The 21,131-nt window shown below is 43.0% G+C and overlaps 1 protein-coding gene across 1 annotated transcript; it reads left to right on the top strand.

The window, feature by feature from the left end:
• Positions 1-8,975: 8,975 nt before the first annotated feature.
• On the top strand, positions 8,976-20,534 carry CCND1 (cyclin D1). The gene is made up of 5 exons (XM_069965212.1): positions 8,976-9,257; positions 9,958-10,173; positions 11,219-11,378; positions 17,396-17,544; positions 20,198-20,534. Exons 1-5 carry the CDS (start codon positions 9,066-9,068, stop codon positions 20,354-20,356), a joined length of 876 nt encoding a protein of 291 aa, XP_069821313.1. The 5' UTR covers positions 8,976-9,065; the 3' UTR covers positions 20,357-20,534.
• The last annotated feature ends 597 nt before the right edge of the window (positions 20,535-21,131 follow it).

Raw genomic sequence — 21,131 nt, 5'->3', positions numbered from 1 at the left:
GAGGAAATAAGAAGTCATCCATAGAGAAGCTCAGTCCAACACTAGGGAAAATAAGTGGTCACACATAGAGAAGCTCGGCCCACACTAGGGGAAATAAGGGATCGTCCATAGAGAAGGTGGGCCCAGCGTTACAGGAAATAAGAGATTACCCCTAGAGAAGCTCGGTCCAACGCAAGGGAAAATAAGAGATTACCCATAGAGAAGCTCGGTCCAACGCTAGAGGACATAAGAGGTCATCCATAGAGAAGCTCGGTCCAACGCTAGGGAAAATAAGTGGTCACACATAGAGAAGGTGGGCCCACAGCTAAGAGAAATAAGAGATCATCCATAGAGAAGCTCGGCACAATGCTAGGGGAAATAAGGGATTGTCCATAGAGTAGCTCAGTCCAACGCTAGGGAAATAAGAGGTCATCCGTAGAGAAGCTTGGTCCAACGCAAGGGGAAATAAGGGATTGTCCATAGAGAAGTGGGGCTCACAGCTATAGAGAAGCTGGAACTCCAGCTCGGAGACATAAGGGGTCATCCATAGAGAAGGTGAACCCAATGCTAGGGAAAATAAGAGGTTATCCATAGAGAAGGTGGACCCAACGCTAGGGAAAATAAGAGGTCATCCATAGAGAAGCTGGACCCAACGCTAGGGAAAATAAGAGGTCATCCATAGAGAAGCTGGACCCAACGCTAGGGAAAATAAGAGGTCACCCATAGAGAAGCTGGACCCATGAATAGGGGAAATAAGAGGTCACCCATAGAGAAGTTGGAACCATGCTTGTTCAATTGATATTGTGAACACAATGAGAAGTGAGAACATTCTAGAGAAAGAAGGATGTGGTTACTTGACTCTATGATCCACTTTAGACGCTTACCGGCATTGAGTCGCCCAATTGATCGGCATTTAAAGAAAAAGGTTTTATATTTGGTTTTACATGGCCTTGTACTCCACTATAGGCCTCTATGTCACTGTTCCCCAACCTGTGGCTCCCCAGCTCAGCACATATTTAAAGAGCACCAAATATATATACAGTGGTGCCTTGGATTACGAGCATAATTCGTTCCGGGACCGTGCTTGTAATCCAAATCTGCTCTTAAACCAAAGCAAATTTTCATAGAGGTGCAGACAATTGGTTCCACACCTCAAAAATAATGATTTATTTTTCTGAATTGATGATATTTAAGAATATATATATATATATATATATATATATATATATATATATATATATATATATAAGAATTGCTGTCCTGCCCAGCAACAGGAACCGAGCGTCTGTCAGTCACATAGCTGTGCTGCCGGCAGGGAGGAAACTTGCTGAGAACCTAAGGGCAGCATGTTGTAGCAGGAGCTGGAATAGTGAGAATGCAGGGTAACCGCCTGCAGCAGGGAGCACAGCCAAACCCAAAGCGAGAATCCTGCCACAAAGCAGGGGAGACAGCACCAGGAACGCTCCCGTTGCACTGCTAAAAAAAAACCTTCTAATTTCTGCCATTCTGCATTGCATTCATACAAGTGACACATGTATAGGAATCCTGAGTGCGCAGCCTCCACGTGTGCAGATACCTAACCTTTTTATATGCGGGATACAGTCTATGTATGTATAGTCTACTGCCATAACTATAATGGCCAATTCTACTTGCTGTGCTCCCCCATATACAAGTTGTCCCCCATATGGTTGTTCTATCAGACTTTCCCTTGAATTGGACATATTGAATTTTGTAAAGGTGTCTGGCAGCGGCTTTCTTTCTTCTCCCCACTGGAAACACATGCACACCTCCCCCACCTTAGCGTGCATATTCAGTGAAGATTTGGGAAGAACAGCTGTCAGCTGAGAACTACTAAAGTGTTATGGTTGCCTTTAAGGGATTGTTGACCAAAAATGTTTTTCTTTCATATCAACTGGAGCCAGAAAGTGGCTAGAGATAATTTACTAATAATTACTAATAATAATAATTACTAATAATCATTTTATTTGTAATTTACTTCTATTAAAAAAAAAATCTCGAGTCTTCCAGTACTCATCAGCTGCTGTATGTCCTGCAGGAAGTGGTGTGGTCTTTCCAGTCTGACACAGTGCTCTCTGCTGCCACCTCTGTCCATGTCAGGAACTGTCCAGAGCAGGAGAGGTTTTCTATGAGGATTTGCTGCTGCTCTGGACAGTTCCTGACATGGACACAGGTGGCAGCAGAGAACACTGTGTCAGACTGGAGACAATACACCACTTCCTGCAGGACATACAGCAGCTAATAAGTAAGTGTAATTTTTTTTCTTTTTAATAGAAGTAAATTACAAATCTCTGCCACTTTGTGGGACCAGGTGATTTGAAAGATTTTTTTTTCTGTGAACTACCCCTTTAAGAATTACCAGTAAACTAAGTCGACTTTTCTAAACTTTTCTAAAAAGGGAGTGTCACCCATATTGCAACAGAATAATTGTGAGAAAAAGCTAAGAAGCTGTTGTGCAATTAAAAAAGTAAAAAAAAAACAGCGCCGCACCCATCCCTCAGGTTGTGTCCGGTATTACAACTCGTATCCACGTTTTTAATAGAACTGAGCTGCGATAGCGCACAAGAGGACAGAAGTGGCGCTGTTTTTAGAAGAAAGCTGGACGACCCCTTTAAATCCTTGAGACATTTCGGAGACAATTAATAAAAAAAAATTATAATTTGATGATTTTATGGCTAATTATTGTCTGGAATAATGATACGTATGGATCCGGAGGCCACTAAGCGTCATATACAGAACTTTTGGGGTATTGATATTGATGGACTCTACATAGGGTAGATGGTGATAAGTTTTCGGAGCTCATGCATGCGTCGCCCCCCACCCCCAGCCCTCCTGGTATCTTGCTATGTAAACAGACACAATTAGAAAGCCTCTTCCTGAGACTTTGTAGCCTTTTGCTGAGCCTGTTTCTTGCAGAGTTGTTCCCTTGTGAGATCTGCCTGGTAACAGATCTGCTCTGCCATTGGCGGTAGGGAGTGATGAGTGTTCCTAGAACTGCCCCTCCATTATAGGGAGTTCCCTTCATCATTGTAATGTGTGACCACACACAGGGGGTGGAGGAGGGAGGGGGGGGGGCTCACACACCCTGATAACTAATCCTTATCCTCTGATAACACAGCTTCCACACTCAGGAATCCAATAGGCAAAACCTACAGTGACAACTACAGTACACAGCAAAAGTTTACCCACAGCTGCGCCCATCCCCGGCCACCTTCATTTTGCTTAGTTTTGCATAGGACTGCGAGGTCGGATTTATAGACTTACTGTAATTCATTGGAAAACTTATATGGTATATAGGTTAGCAATATACGTAGGGTAAGGTATGGCAGAGCGTTTCAAGACATGTATACAATATGCACCATTGGATCCATGCATAAGCAGTAAAAGGGTTATGTGTACTTGGTAGAGGCAGTATATTGGGTACATAGGCTTGAAACGCGTCTATGTCAGGATTCTGCTTAGTACTTTAGTGTGTTGTATGCAATATGCACCATTGGATCCATGCATAAGCAGTAAAAGGGTCATGTGTACTAGGTAAAGGCAGTATATTGGATGCATGGGCTCGGAACGCGTCAATGTCAGGGGTCTCCTTAGTACTTTAGTGTGTTGTATGCAATATGCACCATTGGCCCCATGCATAAGCAGGAACATGGCCATATGTGTTAGGTAGAGGCAGTACATTGGATGCATTAGCTCAAAACGCGTCTGTCAGGGGTCTGCTTAGTACTTTAGGGTTTGTAAGCGATATGCACAATTGGACCCATGCATAAGCAGTAACATGGCCATGTGTGCTAGGTAAAGGCAGTACATTGGATGCATGGACTCGAAACGCATCTATATCAGGGGTCTGCTTAGTACTTTAGTGTGTTGTATACAATATGCACCATTGGACCCATGCATAAGCAGGAACATGGCCATGTGTTCTAGGTAGAGGCAGTACATTGGATGCATTAGCTCGAAATGCGTCTATATCAGGGGTCTGCTTAGCACTTTAGTGTGTTGTATGCAATAAAGTAACAATTCCTTATTAAGCTATTGTTTCTTGCCCATAGTTTGGAGTTAAGGAAAGAGAGGGAGGTGGGATCACCTAAAACGCGTCAGTATGGCTGTATCCTCACAGTGACCTTCAAGGTGATCACCAGGTAGTGGTGCAACCAGGATTGTATCAGGCAGGAAATAAAGTAGTCAGGGTGTGATAAGCGGCGACGCGTTTTATGAAAGAATCTTTAACGTGGTCATATGAGGACCATAAAAGCCACATCATGCATAGTTACCAATGCAATGGCCGTTCTATGGGGGTTATAGGAAAGCTGGGAGGCCCAGTTTGGAGTGAGCGGATAAGATATGAGAGCCCCTTTAAGTTATAATGGTGGTGACCCAGCTTTCCCAGTGACAGATAGAAGAATGAGGCAGCCGCCATGTATAGTGCTGTCAGGCAGGGGTTGCGGGAAGTCTGCAGTGGTTGCATACATGACACATATCTCTGCAGGGTGTGGAAGGTGAAAGCTCCAACAATGAGCTGACTGTAGGTTGTTTTGCAGGAACTTGTCGCCTGAGCGCAGAGGGCGCCGTGACTGTGGGCGATCTTAGAAGACACGGGAATGATAATAAAAAAAATTCACCTCCAGAAGATGAATGCAGCTCTGGAGGAGGAGGAGCCATTAAAACTGCTCCATCTCATTCACAAAATAATGAAACAGAGAAGTCTGACTTCCTTCCTGCAACCACACACACACACGCGCTCGCTTCACATGATGCACCCACAATAGGACTCTATACTAAAGCGGGAGATGGAATAGCTCGGTATGGGGATGTAGGTAGCAGAGATGAGTTTGACATGTGGTCGCATTCAGCCTGCTCTGCTACATCTATAACTGCTGGCGTGGTAGGGCTGATGTAGCAGAGTGCAGTGTGTTCTCTGCCTATATACACTCATTGCATTCATGTTGTGGCAGTCGGTTGTAGCACCGAATGACAGAACCAGCTCTGCTGCATCGGCTTTAGACCACATCACCTTTATGTAAGGAGTCAGTAACCTGTCTCCGCCAGTTCTGTTTGTGTAGGCGTCAGAAATCCATAAAGTGAAAACACGTTAAGATTATGAGCCCTGTACCTGCGTATATAGGCACGGTTATTGCAGTCTATACACCCTGGGTGCACAATGTATAGTATACAGGCAGGGTATATATGGATAGTATATACAGGCTGGGTGTACAATGTATGGTATATACAGGCAGGGGTATACATGGATAGTATATACAGGCTGGGTGCACAATGTATAGTATACAGGCAGGGTATACATGGATAGTATATACAGGCTGGGTGCACAATGTATAGTATACAGGCAGGGTATATATGGATAGTATATACAGGCTGGGTGTACAATGTATGGTATATACAGGCAGGGGTATACATGGATAGTATATACAGGCTGGGTGCACAATATATAGTATACAGGCAAGGTATACATGGATAGTATATACAGGCTGGGTGCACAATGTATAGTATACAGGCAGGGTATATATGGATAGTATATTCAAGCTGGGTGCACAATGTATAGTGTACAGGCAGGGTATACATGGATAGTATATACAGGCTGGGTGCACAATGTATAGTATACAGATAGGGTATACATGGATGGTATATACAAGCTGGGTGCACAATGTATAGTATACAGGCAGGGTATACATGGATAGTATATACACCCTGGGTGCACAATGTATAGTATACAGGCAGGGTATACATGGATAGTATATACACCCTGGGTGCACAATGTATAGTATACAGGCAGGGTATACATGGATAGTATATACACCCTGGGTGCACAATGTATAGTATACAGGCAGGGTATACATGGATAGTATATACACCCTGGGTGCACAATGTATAGTATACAGGCAGGGTATATATGGATAGTATATACAGGCTGGGTACACAATGTATAGTATACAGGCAAGGTATACATGGATAGTATATACAGGCTGGGTGCACAATGTATAGTATACAGGCAGGGTATATATGGATAGTATATACAGGCTGGGTGCACAATGTATAGTATACAGGCAGGGTATACATGGATAGTATCTACAGGCTGGGTGCACAATGTATAGTATACAGATAGGGTATACATGGATGGTATATACAGGCTGGGTGCACAATGTATAGTATACAGGCAGGGTATACATGGATGGTATATACAGGCTGGGTGCACAATGTATGGTATATACAGGCAGGGTATACATGGATAGTATATACTGTCTGGGTGCACATAGTATAGTATACAGGCAGGATACACAATATACACAGGCAGGCTGCACAATGCACAGTATATACAGGCAGGGTATACAATACACTATATAAAAAGGAAGAGTTCTCAATAGACAGTATATAAAGGCAGGCTGCACAATGCACAGTATATACAGACAAGTTATACAAAACACAGTATATACAAGCAGGGGGCACAATACACAGTATATACAAGCAGGGGGCACAATACACAGTATATACAAGCAGGATGTTCATGGACAATATATACAAGCAGGGGGGCACAGTACACAGTATATATAAGCAGGATGTTCATGGACAATATATACAAGCACAGTGCACAAAAATCTATAGGCGCACTGCACATATATACAGGCACACCGCACATGGAGAGTGAGTGTGTATGGACAATATATACAGGCAGAGCGCACATGGAGAGTATAGACAGACACACTATATACAGGCACAGTGTACATAGATGGTATATACAAGCATGTTGTTCATAGGCAGGGGTATTCATGGACACTATATACAGGCACTATATGGGCACTATATACAGTCAGGGTATTCATGGACAGTATATACAGGCACTATATGGGCACTATATACAGTCAGGGTATTCATGGACAGTATATACAGGCACTATATGGGCACTATATACAGTCAGGGTATTCATGGACAGTATATACAGGCACTATATGGGCACTATATACAGTCAGGGTATTAATGGACAGTATATACCGGCACTATATTCAGACAGGCTGCACATGGGCAGTATATAGAGGCACAGTGTGCATAGAGAGTATACACTAAGTCAGGGTGTGCATGGACAGTATATACACAGGCAGTGTGCACACAGGCAGTATATACAAGCAGTATGCACATGGGCACTATATACAGGCAGTATGCACATGGGCACTATATACAGGCAGTATGCACATGGGCACTATATACAGGCAGTATGCACATGGGCAGTATATACAGTCAGTGTGCACATGGGCAGTATATACAGTCAGTGTGCACATGGGCAGTATATACAGTCAGTGTGCACATGGGCAGTATATACAGGCAGTGTGCACATGGGCAGTATATACAGTCAGTGTGCACATGGGCAGTATATACAGGCAGTATGGACATGGGCACTATATACAGGCAGTGTGCACATGGGCACTATATACAGGCAGTGTGCACATGGGCACTATATACAGGCAGTGTGCACATGGGCACTATATACAGGCAGTATGCACATGGGCACTATACACAGGCAGTGTGCACATGGGCAGTATATACAGGCAGTGTGCACATGGGCACTATATACAGGCACTATATACAGGCAGTGTGCACATGGGCACTATACACAGGCAGTGTGCACATGGGCAGTATATACAGGCAGTGTGCACATGGGCACTATATACATGCACTATATACAGGCAGTGTGCACATGGGCAGTATATACAGGCACTATATATCCAGGCAGTGTGCACATGGGCACTATATACAGGCACTATATACAGGCAGTGTGCACATGGGCAGTATATACAGGCAGTATGCACATGAGCACTGTATACAGGCAATATGCACATGGGCACTATATACAGGCAGTGTGCACATGGGCAGTATATACAGGCAGTATGCACATGGGCACTGTATACAGGCAGTATGCACATGGGCACTACATACAGGCAGTGTGCACACGGGCAGTATATACAGGCAGTATGCACACAGGCAGTATATACAAGCAGTATGCACATGGGCAGTATATACAGGCAGTGTGCACATGGGCACTGTATACAGGCAGTGTGCACATGGGCACTATATACAGGCAGTATGCACATGGGCACTATATACAGGCACTATATATCCAGGCAGTGTGCACATGGGCACTATATACAGGCACTATATATCCAGGCAGTGTGCACATGGGCACTATATACAGGCAGTATACACAGGCAGTATGCACATGGGCACTATATACAGGCACTATATATCCAGGCAGTGTGCACATGGGCACTATACACAGGCAGTATGCACATGGGCACTATATACAGGCAGTATATACAGGCAGTGTGCACATGGGCACTGTATACAGGCAGTATATACAGGCAGTGTGCACATGGGCACTGTATACAGGCAGTATATTTTCAGGCAGTGTGCACATGGGCACTATATACAGGCACTATATACAGGCAGTGTGCACATGGGCAGTATATACAGGCACTATATACAGGCAGTGTGCACATGGGCAGTATATACAGGCAGTGTGCACATGGGCACTATATACAGGCACTATATACAGGCAGTGTGCACATGGGCACTGTATACAGGCAGTATATCCAGGCAGTGTGCACATGGGCACTATATACAGGCAGTATATACAGGCAGTGTGCACATGGGCACTATATACAGGCAGTATATACAGGCAGTGTGCACATGGGCACTATATACAGGCACTATATATACAGGCAGTGTGCACATGGGCACTGTATACAGGCACTATATATCCAGGCAGTGTGCACAATGCCCAGCTCCCCGGCTGCAGTGCTTTGTCTCCCACTAGGGGTATATCTCTATTAAGCTGCTGGTGCTGCCTCCTCCTCCTCCTCCTCCTCCCCCAGGCATCATCATTGTTGAGGAGGAGGAGGAGGAGGAGGACTCTGGGCCATGTTTAAGCTCAGCCAGGCCCCTGCTCCTCTTTCTTATTCTCTCATTCCCTCTCTTCTGTGATCCGGGGCAGAGAGCAGCACAGGCTCCTGCAGGGAAGGGGCACAGCACTCACACACACCGGCACAGGACTCTCACAGGACATGGAGCTGCTCTGCTGTGAGGTGGACACCATCAGGAGAGCCCATCTGGACAGGAACCTACTGACTGAGAGGGTGCTGCAGACTATGCTCAAAGCCGAGGAGAACTGCTGCCCCTCAGTCAACTACTTCAAGTGTGTGCAGAAGGAGATCCTGCCCTACATGAGGAAGATCGTGGCCACATGGATGCTGGAGGTTGGTGCATCTCCACCACCTAGAGCAGGGGCTCAACTTCTAGAAGGTTCCACCTCTGGAGGTCTGGGTGGGTGGTCAAGTCCTAGTCCTAAAGTAATAAGGGCCCTTGGGATGGGGGGGGGGTCACCTCTTTGCCCTTCTTCAGGTATCACTCAATAAATGCAGTACACGTCTACAAGACCCACAGTGCCACGTTTAGGGTTCCTTAGAGGAATAAGGACCCCCAAGTAGTCCCTAAAAAAAAACTGCCCTCTCCTGTAATAAAATCTGCATGTTCCAGTACAAGTCAGGGCAGGGAGAGAAGTTTTTTGTCAAATATTTGTAATGTTTTTGTTTACAATTCATTAGAATTTTTTTTTTTGTTTACAATTTATTAGAATTTTTTGTTTACAATTCATTAGAATTATTATTTTTTTGTTTACAATTCACTCGAATTTTTTGTTTACAATTCATTAGATTTTTTTTTACAATTTTTGTTCACAATTCTTTAGAATTTTTTGTTTACAATTCATTAGAATTTTTTTTGTTTTTGTTCACAACTCTTTAGAATTGTTTTGTTTACAATGTATCAGTTTGTATCAAAATTACAAAGTTGCAGAGATGAGTTTGCCATGTCTCTTTCTATGTGTATATGAGACAATCCCATTCTAACCAGTGTTACCAACTTGTCCCCCTCTACACCCCCCCCCCCCCAACCCAGGTCTGCGAGGAACAAAAGTGTGAAGAAGAAGTTTTCCCACTCGCCATGAACTATTTGGATAGATTCCTTTCCGTGGAGCCGCTAAAGAAAAACAGATTACAACTGCTGGGGGCGACGTGCATGTTTCTGGCGTCCAAAATGAAGGAGACCATCCCTTTAACTGCGGAGAAACTCTGTATTTACACAGATAATTCCATCAGGCCGGAGGAGTTACTGGTAATTTCCTGTTTACTGTACATATGTTTAGGAGCCCCCTTTGTGCCGTAAATGGGGCTTTTTGTGCCTTTTTTTGGAGAGGCCGTTTTTCTAGGTCAGCGTAGAGGGTTGCGCTGCGGTTATTTGCGGTTGGTCACAATGCCTCGTGCAAAAAAGGGAATAAAAAAAAAAAAAGAGCGTATAATGCAATTTCCTATGAAATCATGAACAATGTAACATTTATCTACCACGCTTCTACCACATGCAGGGGGCGTTCTCTTTGGATTTGGCGCCCTCTAGAGGACAAGGGTTAAACTGCAGCGGTGCCTTGTACTCTAAAATGTGGTTTTCCAGCTGTTGCTGAACTACAACCCTCATCATATCCTAAGAGGTGTCGTTTTGCAACAGTTTTAGAGCCACCAGTTGAAGAACACTGTTTGAGGGCAATCTATAGTTAATATAGAGCTGCTGGGAGTTGTAGTTCCATAGCAGCTGGAGATTATATTAGGTCAATGTCTATTATCTATTTTAGTCATCATCGATACATACTTGCTATTCTAGATATCATGCATGTTTTTATATGTCGGTGTGCATCATCTATATACCTGCTGTATCTAGCTATATGTAGATAGTATGTTCATTTTTGGAACTTTTTCTGGACATAGTAAGGAACATGTCAGATGTTTACAGCTATATATAATATTAGAGTACATCATCGATATATCTGTAGATAATATGTTGATTTTTCACCATTTTTTATACCCTACATGTTGTCAGACGTCTATAGCTATATACTATGTCAGTATACATCATCTATATACCTGCACATAATGTGTTGATTTTTGCCCATTTTTTATACTTTACATGTTGTCAGACGTCTATAGCTATATACTGCGTCTGGTACATCGTCTATGTACTTGTAGATAATATATAGATTTTTGGCCATTTTTATACCCTACATGTCGTCAGACGTCTATAGCTATATACTATGTCTGTGTACATCATCGATATACCTGCTTTGGTTGACCTAACCCTTTGTCTCTCTCGCCACCTTCCCTCCCTACAGATCATGGAACTGTTAATACTGAACAAGCTGAAGTGGGACATGGCCTCTGTGACGCCTCATGACTTTATTGAACATTTTCTTGACAAAATGTCACTGACTGACGACACCAAGCAGATCATCCGCAAACACGCCCAGACTTTTGTGGCTCTCTGTGCTACAGGTACGGGTGTTATAAGGCTGATGCTCACCCTCCCATTACCACTGTTACTGTAAATTCAAAGAACCTATTTGCACGTGTAAACCCCCCCACCCCCCCATGTTGTATTGTGGATTACTGACTATAAGGGGGTTAAAAAAAATGTGCTGGAAAAGGTAAGTTATAGCGGAAAATTCCTTACATAATAATATACAGAAAAGTCACGTGCAGCTGATGTAGCAGAGCTGAATGTGTAATGAGCAATATCCAAGTCCAGGCCGCGGCTTTAATTGCATCTGATTGGCATTGATCGGCGCCGCGCCACTGTTGTTTTGCCAACTGGAAGCCACACATTGTGCATGGGATAAATAAGCAGCATTGTAACGCCGGGGCCCAGTTGTCAGTTCAGCCAAGCATATCATTGTGTGCTAATGGTCAGCGCTGAGACTCTGTGCAGCCGCACACTCCTAACCGTGTTCCTGAAACTGACACCCACCGCTGACGTCTGCCGCTGACATCTCCGCTAGATGCACAGCTAATGCTTTGTGCCGTATGCCAGAAGTCACGCTTCTGCCGGTGTAAACCGCACACTGACTCATGTGTTGCCTGACTAATCTATAGATCTTATGTAAGATTGCAATTTTTTTTTATTTTTTGAGCAGCCCCTTTAAGTGTAGATAGAGATAATATAGATAAATCTTGATACATTGTATCCAGTTCCTATGTTATCACCCATAACAAATGAACTTAACCTCTATTTCGAGTCTCGGCGAATAGCACGTGAGTCGCATAATCGGCATACTTTGCCTCCAGTGTCGGGCGTCTCATGTGGAACCTTTGCTTTACCCTATGTGCGTTAATGATTTATGGCTTGTATGGTTGTTGTGTCCTGTTAAAAGTGACAAACCGGTCATGCCCCCCCATCCCCCCCCTCCTCTCCGCCGCCACCTCCTAGGAATGTCACTAAACATGCTTGGGCATTCTAGGTGCCAAATAACCATGTCAGTCACACATGATCTGATGGGACCGGATGAGTCCAATGAAGCGTAATTGAGATCATGTATGTTTAGGTTAACCCCCTGAGTGCTGCAGCTCTTTCTGGCATTGCCCTGCAGCACTACTGTGTGGAGCGTGTTGTTACCCAGCCTCGCCCCGGCCAGGGTGACCTGTTTTGTGTAGCTCTGACCAGTGAACCTGCTGAATGCACAAGCAGTTCAAAGGTTGCCGGCTGGCTTGTTAAGATTCCGGTACTTTGATCTGTTTCCCTGTTGTTTCAGGCTAAGTTGCACACGTCGTCATCATTTTGCCAAGGCTCCAGTGAAGTTGCTGAATCTGATTCAGTCACAAATGAATGGGTTGTGTACACAAAGCACACTGGTGATATATAGAGAAGCTGCAGAACTACAACTCCCAGCATGGGGTGACAGGGGCAGTTCTGCAGTGGATGGACAGATGTTTGCTGGTGTCATATTATCATTACTATCTGGATTCTTTAAAGTGATGGCTCATATGTGTTACTGCTATGGCTATGTATACAATGCTCTCTCCGCTTTGGTGCTGTATATTACTTCTATAGTCTGCTAGTGAGTGGTGGATTACTCCCAATAGATGATGGGGGAAGTAGTGGATGTGATGGACTGTAATCTGTAAAACAGAGACTATATCTATTATCTATCTATCTATCTATCTATCTATCTATTTCCTATCTATCTATCTATCTATCTATCTATGTATCTATCTCCTATCTATCTATGTATCTATCTTCTATCTATCTATCTATCTATCTATCTATCTATCTATCTATCTATCTCCTATCTATCTATCTATCTCCTATCTATCGATTATCTATCTCCTATCTATCTCCTATCTATCTATCTCCTATCTATCTATCTATCTATCTATCTATCTCCTATATATCTCCTTTCTATCTATCTATCTATCTCCTATCTATCTATTATCTATCTCCTATCTATCTCCTATCTATCTCCTATATATCTCCTTTCTATCTATCTATCTCCTATCTATCTATCTATCTATCTATCTCCTATCTATCTCCTATCTATCTATCTATCTATCTATCTCCTTTCTATCTATCTATCTCATATCTATCTATCTATCTATCTATCTCCTATCTATCTATCTATCTATCTATCTATCTATCTCCTATATATCTCCTTTCTATCTATCTATCTCCTATCTATCTATCTATCTATCTATCTATCTATCTATCTATCTATCTATCTCCTATCTATCTATCTATCTATCTATCTCCTATCTATCTATCTATCTATCTATCTATCTATCTCCTTTCTATCTATCTCCTATCTATCTATCTATCTATCTATCTATCTATCTATCTATCTATCTATCTCCCATCTATCTATCTTCTATCTATCTATCTATCTATCTATCTATCTATCTATCTATCTATCTATCTCCTATCTATCTATCTATCTATCTATCTATCTCTCCTATCTATCTATCTATTGTTAGTCACTCCACATCTCAGTCCCCAGAAGTCGGTCCAGATTTCAGAGGGACACACAGACTTGTATAGAGAATAGATTTTTTTTTTCTCTCTGACATGTGCCGCCAAAATGCGGAATCTTTAACCTTTCATTGAGGCCCGGGCTTGTCTAATAAAGGGCCGGTGATTGTGTCCCGCGTGCTGTCTAAACAAACGCGGGAAGCAGCAGCGTGCAGCACACACAGACTTGGGCGCACACCTTCACATTGAGTTATGAGGCCAGTTCCCGCCTGTTGCCTCTTCTTGCCATGATTGATGTCTTCAAGTTTGATTTGGCTGCATGAAAGGATTTTCATTCATGTCTCTCAGACGGATGGAATGGCTCCTTTTACAGGAGAAGGGGAGGGGGGGGGGTTACTCGAGTAAAATGGGAATCTCCCCTCCCTACCCCCCTCCCTTAGCGTTGCACAGCCTGAGCGCTGCTTTGTGTCCCTTCAGGGTGGCTGGCACTCTTTTCTTTATCAACGCTGAACTTGTTTATTCTTTTTGGATGAAGTCTCAGATAGGCTGCCGGGGATGTGTGTAGGCCCCTTCTCTTTTGTGCCCGTGTCAGGTTCAATTCATCTCAGCGCTTCTCTCTTGTTCCTGAGCGTTCAATAGCGCAAGATGAAGCAATGGAGTCTGACAATACTGACACACTCCAATTGCAGGGTTGGGGCCCCCTTGATTAATATGCTAAAATTAGTGGTCTCTGCCCGGATTATTCCATCCTCAATGGAAAAAATAGCTTGGACGTGCCGCTCATCTGGAGTAGTCATCCCCTAGACATCCCATATAGCTTGTAATGGAGGCCTCCCATCTCACTGCCGCTATTTCGAGATAAAATAACAAATATTTACGTAAAATTTTAAATATTTATATTTAATTTTAAATATTTAAAAAAAAAAAAAAATAATAAAACTGTTAGTTATTAGGCCTGGAGGGCCCCAAGCGCCAACTGGAAACAATAGACGCCCATTGGTTTTGTTGAGCTGCCTATAATACTATTGTGACCCCCCCAGCCCCCCTGCTGACTCTCCCAGTTGCAAGACCCCCAGTGATTGGCTTGAACATAGGATAGTGACAGTGTGAACAAGGGAGTAAACTAGAGAAAGTGTCTTGCAAGACAATAGGAATTTCTATTGAACTCAATTCTCACTCCCTATTATGCACAAACTTAATGATATGGGGGTGAGTTACTTAGTTGGTGCAAGAGTTTCTTAAATTTAGCTCCTTGGATGGTGTATGGACTTTGTGGATGGTGCATGGGATTTTTAGATTGTATATAGATTGTAGATAGGTTGCTTAGATGGTGCAAAAGTTTCTTAAAATTAGTTTCTTAGATGGTACATAAACTTCTTAGATGGTGTTTTAGTTTCTTACCTGGCACTTGGAGTACTTAAATGGTGCATAAGCTTCTTAAAATTGGCTTTATAGATGGTACATGAACTTCTTCAATGGTGCAACAGCTTTTTAGATGGTGTATAAGCTTCTTAGATAGTGTATAGACTTCGCAGATGGCACATGAGCTTCATAGATGGTACATGAACCTTTAGATGGTGCATGGCCTTCTTAGTGCATGAGTTTCTTAGATGGTGCATGATTTTTTTAGATGGTGCATCTTACATGGTGTATGGGCTTCCTGAAAGGAGATTTATAGATGGTACATTCAATTTTTAGATGGTGTATTGACTTCTTAGATGGTTAATTAGATTTTTATATGGTGTTTAGACTTTTCAGGTGGTGCATGAGGTTCTTAGAATGAGCTTCATAGACAGTACATGAACTTTTTAGATGGTGCATGGACCTCTTAGATGGTGCATAACTTTTTTATATGACTTATGAGCTTCTTGGGTGGTGCATATGTTACTTAGATGATGCGTGCACTTCTGAGATGGTGCATGGACTTAGATGGTGCGTGACATTCTTAGATGGTTCATAAATTTCTCAGATGGTGCATGAGCTTCTCACATAGTACACTTTCTAAATTCACCTATGGGAATGTTTTGAAGAGAATGTATGGCCATACGTAGGCAGCCATGTTTGTGACTTCAATAGAGAGACATCGGCGGAGGTCAAGTCCTACAAAGGGTTACCCTTTACTCTTTCTAGGTGCTCGGCCCACTGTGATTAATGAAGCCGGCAGTTCATTATTTTATCCAAGGACTTAAAGGAACGGTAAATAAACAGCGCATAACATAGAGAAGAGCTGTCGGTGCTTTGTGTCAACAGTTCATTTTTCAAAGCAGGTTCCTAAAACAAACTTCACAAATGACTTTGCAAACAGTTCAGCAGTGGATGGGCCTTTCAACTCTACATCCCCCAAAGCTGTTCCTGGGTGTCCTGGGCCTGGCAGAGAGTCTGTGGGAGGAAGTGTGTATTTACCCTGTGTGATAGGAGATGAGCTAATCCTAAGGGGAGCCTGATGAATAAAACGCCATTGGGCACAATGGCGCCACTTTTTCTCCATTGAGGGGATAAGCTCCGATTTCCCCTAAATTTTACTGGTATAATCCCAGTCCCAGTAAAAATTGGTTCAATATTAGATCAGGCCTGAGTTGTTCTTCTGCCGTGATTTGCTGCTTGCAATCTGCTGCTTCTAAACCCAGAAGAAAAAAAAAGCAAGGGAGGGAGAAAGGCTTTAAAAAATGTGGATTATTCCGGAGAGAATGGCAAGGCTGCTGAATGGGGCAGTCCGGCCTCTTCAGGAAACACGAGACTGGCTTTGTATAGACCTACAGCAATGCAGCTTGGACGGGGTCCCAGTGTCCTGGCACCATTGTGTCACAGCAGAATGGAGCCGAGTGTCGCCTGTGTTGGGACCCCAGGCACTTAGCTCTGGCACATTTCATTGAGCCTCTGTTGTCATGATGGATGACGGCCAGTGACTGGCAGCTAGAGGGTGACAAAGGATTTCTAAAAGGTGTGATCTTGGTTGAAATAGGCAATTGCCGGTTTGTGAAAGCGCCCAGATATTTATTACTAACTGCTTGCTGTCAATTTGGGAAGCCCAGAAACAATTCATGCCCTTAATCCTGGAAGCGGCGGCGGCTGTAATGTGCCCGGGAGAGGGGAGAGCATTACCAGGTCACTTTGAAAAGCCGCACAGAGTGAATTCTTTTGTGCAAGGAAGCAAAAGTGACTTGATTGTGTTACATGACTTCTACTGTACCCAGAGCAGGGGGCACCATCGGGGGACAAGCTTGTTAGAACACTTTGTTGGATTAAACTATTAGAAGACAATCTGACATCTGCCTAAGGTTCTTCGGCCGGGCACCTTAGCAGTACAGTGTACAGTAAAGATTGTGCCCGTAATCTAAATAGCGCCGCATATAATTTATAAATGGTGCCGCTATTACATTTCCTATATTACTGTGCCTATTGATGATATTTCATTTGGTCTTGTTTAGTTATCCATATGAATTTAGGCTGCAATACCAGACACTGCCTACGGACTAAAGTGGCACTATTTAAAAAAAAAATAAAAATGAATGAATGTAAGTTTATGTAACCTTTTTTCTTTTCTCCATTGCAGATGTAAAGTTTATTTCCAACCCCCCCTCCATGATCGCAGCTGGGAGTGTAGCCGCCGCCATACAGGGTTTAAATTTGGGGAACACAGACAGCATCTTCTCTTCTCAACGCCTCACCCTATTCTTATCACAAGTCATCAAATGTGACCCGGTAAGTAAGTTCCTATAGGGATTGACTGGCTTGGCGCCAGGGTCATGCTATGGTAATAGGTTAATGTAGATTACAGTGGTTGGTGTTTTGATGGATTTGTAGGGACTCTTGCACTTTGATGGATTTGTAGGGACTCTTGCATTGGGTCTCAATCCTGATACCCGCCACAATCTGGAGATACAGCTGGAGGGTGCGTAGTAGTGCGCTCAACTCCCAGCCAAATCTCTAACTTAATAGAGTGTAATGAAGCGAACAAGGCAGAATTTGGGTCAGATTTTGCACTCCTCCCGACTGTATATCCGGATTTCACAGGGTCTCGGGAATGAGACACAGTGCAATCAGTAACTTTGGAGATGTCTAAAGTTACTGTAAATGACGGTAACACTTTAAGTGATGCACTTCAGTGACTTAAAGGACCAAGATGCTTACACAAGGGCTGTAGTCAGTGATCCATATCATGAGGCCTCAACACTGGATTCACTACTACTGTGTACTCTATATCTAGCCATAGACTGTATATAGTATTACCCCATTCACATATATGTGCTTATGAGCATAAGCACCGGTCAGGCTTATCTATGAGGGACTAAACCTAACCTAAGAGGATAGGGGTCTATGTGACATCCCCACCTTTAGAATTCGGTGCATAGAGAAGAGACCTTGATGACATCTTGGGCCCCATAACAGACGTATAGTCAGCCTTTCAATTTGGCAGAGTAGTTAATCAATAACATAACCTCCGACACATTGACGGACGCTGATCAATAAGCATTTCAGCTGAAAAACAACAAATTCTGCTTCTCTTTCCGGGAACTGAAGTTGTTTTTCCACATTAAGCCGTCGGCTCCTTGTTATCATGACCCGTCCTCGGTAAACACCACTTAGACCCGTCTGTGGATTGCTTACTATAGCAATTGTTAAAAATAACCTCCTGGACAGTATGAGATGAGGCCAAGGTGTGAGGCCCCCCGTGCCACTTGCCTCACCGCTGTCACTTTTCAGGCAGTTTTAATCCAGTCTCCAAAATGGCCGCCATCTCTTTTGACTTTTCGGTGTACAGTGTATCGGCTATAGGAGTCATTAGGAAGGGCCAGTTAGTTTTCAGTCGTGTAATTAATCTAGAGAGGGTTTAGGGCTGAGCACATTGTGGGCAGCGAAGATCTGAGTAGTGAAGCAGAAAATGTTTTGGCAGAAAGTAGTGAAGGGTAAAGTAAGTGCCCCGTTGTTTCCCTGCCTCAAGCAATTTCCACTGACCGCAAAGTTCTCTCATGTGGGGGCTGCGCACATGTCACCAGGCGGCTCGGATACCATTATTAGGCCGATGCGGTGGGAAGATCTTTGTCTCAGTATTAATTACCCGGGATGTGGGTTACGCTGGGTAACTTTATTGTCCCCTGTTATCAGCCAGTCTGTGTTCCCCAACCTGTGGCCCTTCAGCTGTTGCACAACTGCTACCAACGTCTCTTCTGGCATGTTGGGAGTCATAGTTTTGCAACACCTAGAGAGCCACAGGTTGGGAAAAGGCATATCCTTCAATGGGGTAGTCAGCGTCCTTGCTTTAGGACACATTTTCACAGTATAAACTACAAGGCCTATTCCCAATAAGTTCAATAGGGCCTGTAAATTAAAAAGGGGGTATTCCAATCTCTTTAAGATGGCGTCCTGACCACCTCTAAAGGCCTCACAAAGACCGGAGGGGGCCAGGAAGCCATCTTTACTAGATGAGAATACCCCCCTTTAATACATGCAGAAATGGTATAGAAACGTGGCCTAAGAGGACAAAATAATGAAGCACGGATGGGACAGGTCCAGAAGATAAGGGAAAGGGTCATAGTTCATCCATTCTTATCAGGTATTAGTCACGATGTGAATTCGCATGTCAGGATGCTATGGAAATTTCCATGTTTGCTTATGCAGCTTCATATGTGTGACTAGATTTTGTAATTTATTATCAAATTTCTGTGTACATGGGTTTATCTTTAAATAAAGTTTATTGAAGACCGCACAGAATGTGCTCCACACATCAATTAACTTTATTCATAACATGCATGAGAACACATTCTAGGATTTATAGGCCTTGTTTATTCAAAATTGTGTACAAATAATAAAAAAAAAATTAGGGGTTTCCTTATGTAAAGGATTGGAGGAGCAGTTGCCCACAGCAACCAATCGAGGTCTTTAGAAAATGAAAGAAGCAATATGATCGGTTGCTATGGGCAACTGCTCCACTGGTTTGTTAAACCTCGTCCACAGTCTTTGCTGCCCATAGCAATCAATCAGAGCTCTGTTTTCATTTCACATTCTGAACTGGGATTGGACACTATGAGCAACAGGGAAAATGGCGAACCATCTCTCATATAGGCCCTGGACTGACTTGGAGTTCTTGGTCTATAGCTTTTTACGGTCTGTGATCTTAAAGGGATTATGCCACGAAGAGCATTCATGATCACTGGGTCCACCACTATTGGGACCCCTATGGAACGCTAGAGTATGGGTCCTGAGCCCCCCTCGCTATCACATTGGATGACTATAGTGAGGAGGAGTATGAATGACGCTCCATTCAGACTAACCAAAAACAACTCAATACTTTGATGACAAATGTGACAAAACTATGGATCCTAATAGATGTCCTTCTTCTTCCTTCCCTCTCCAGGACTGTTTACGGGCCTGCCAAGAACAGATCGAGTTGCTCCTAGAGTCCAGTTTGCGTCACGCATCCCAACAGATCAATATCTCATCAGACACAAAGTCCGTGATAGACGAAACAGATCTTTCCTGCACCCCAACCGACGTCAGGGATGTGAACATCTGATTATGGATCGGGGGGCAAAAAAAAAAAAACAACACATTTTTGACTTTTTGGCTACGGAAAGTGAGGTCTGGATACGTCTCCTGGGAATGAACTTCTCCCATAATCCTCCATGAAGAGAGCCAATCCTATGGACATATATCTTCGGGAAGAAATATTATTTTGTTTTTTTGTTTTATTTTTTTTTGTTTTTCCACCTATATACCTGTGACCTAAAACAATACCCCCCCCCTAAAAAAAACTCTTATAAAAAACACAAAAAGAGAAAATAGTATTCGCATAAGCCGACGTTGGGGTTTGTGCTAGAAAAAAAGAGAATTTTTATAATCAGCTAGTTTTATATTATAAGTGTTTATGTCTGTATGTTGTAAAAATAGACATTAACACAAGACACATGTCTCCAGGGGAGGTACTAAAATTTGATTTCTTATGTGTAAACAGCCATTTTTAATGTAGAAGAGGCTTTTAGTTAGATTTTTTTTTTATTCCATGTTTTTCCTAAACCACCTATTGCTTTTTGCGGTCTTGGCGTCTCTATAATCTGCTTGCTATTGCATGTAGTCACTTTATATTCTTTCCTTCCATTTTTTTTTTTTATTATTACCTCTTCTTAGTTTTATATCCTCTTCACTTTATAAATGGTTCATGTAACCCATACCATAGTATATGTTAGTATAGTGCATTACTATATGTTAATCATTATGTTTGGCTGTGGATTGCCTTGCCTGTGCCGACGGCTTGTAGGATGCCAGTTTTTGTTTTTTTTACAACGTCTCAA

This window comes from Dendropsophus ebraccatus, chromosome 4 (assembly GCF_027789765.1).
Source record: "Dendropsophus ebraccatus isolate aDenEbr1 chromosome 4, aDenEbr1.pat, whole genome shotgun sequence".
NCBI lineage: Eukaryota > Metazoa > Chordata > Amphibia > Anura > Hylidae > Dendropsophus > Dendropsophus ebraccatus.
Note: the sequence above shows the minus strand (reverse complement) of the source record. Positions and strands in the feature narration are given on the sequence as shown.

Bases quoted from the DNA above. Each gene is read 5' to 3' on its own strand.
- CCND1 (XM_069965212.1), top strand. From the start codon at position 9,066: ATGGAGCTGCTCTGCTGTGAGGTGGACACCATCAGGAGAGCCCATCTG. The intron at 9,258-9,957 runs GTTGGTGCATCT...CCCCCAACCCAG, and splicing joins TGGCCACATGGATGCTGGAG to GTCTGCGAGGAACAAAAGTG. The intron at 17,545-20,197 runs GTAAGTAAGTTC...TTCCCTCTCCAG, and splicing joins AAGTCATCAAATGTGACCCG to GACTGTTTACGGGCCTGCCA.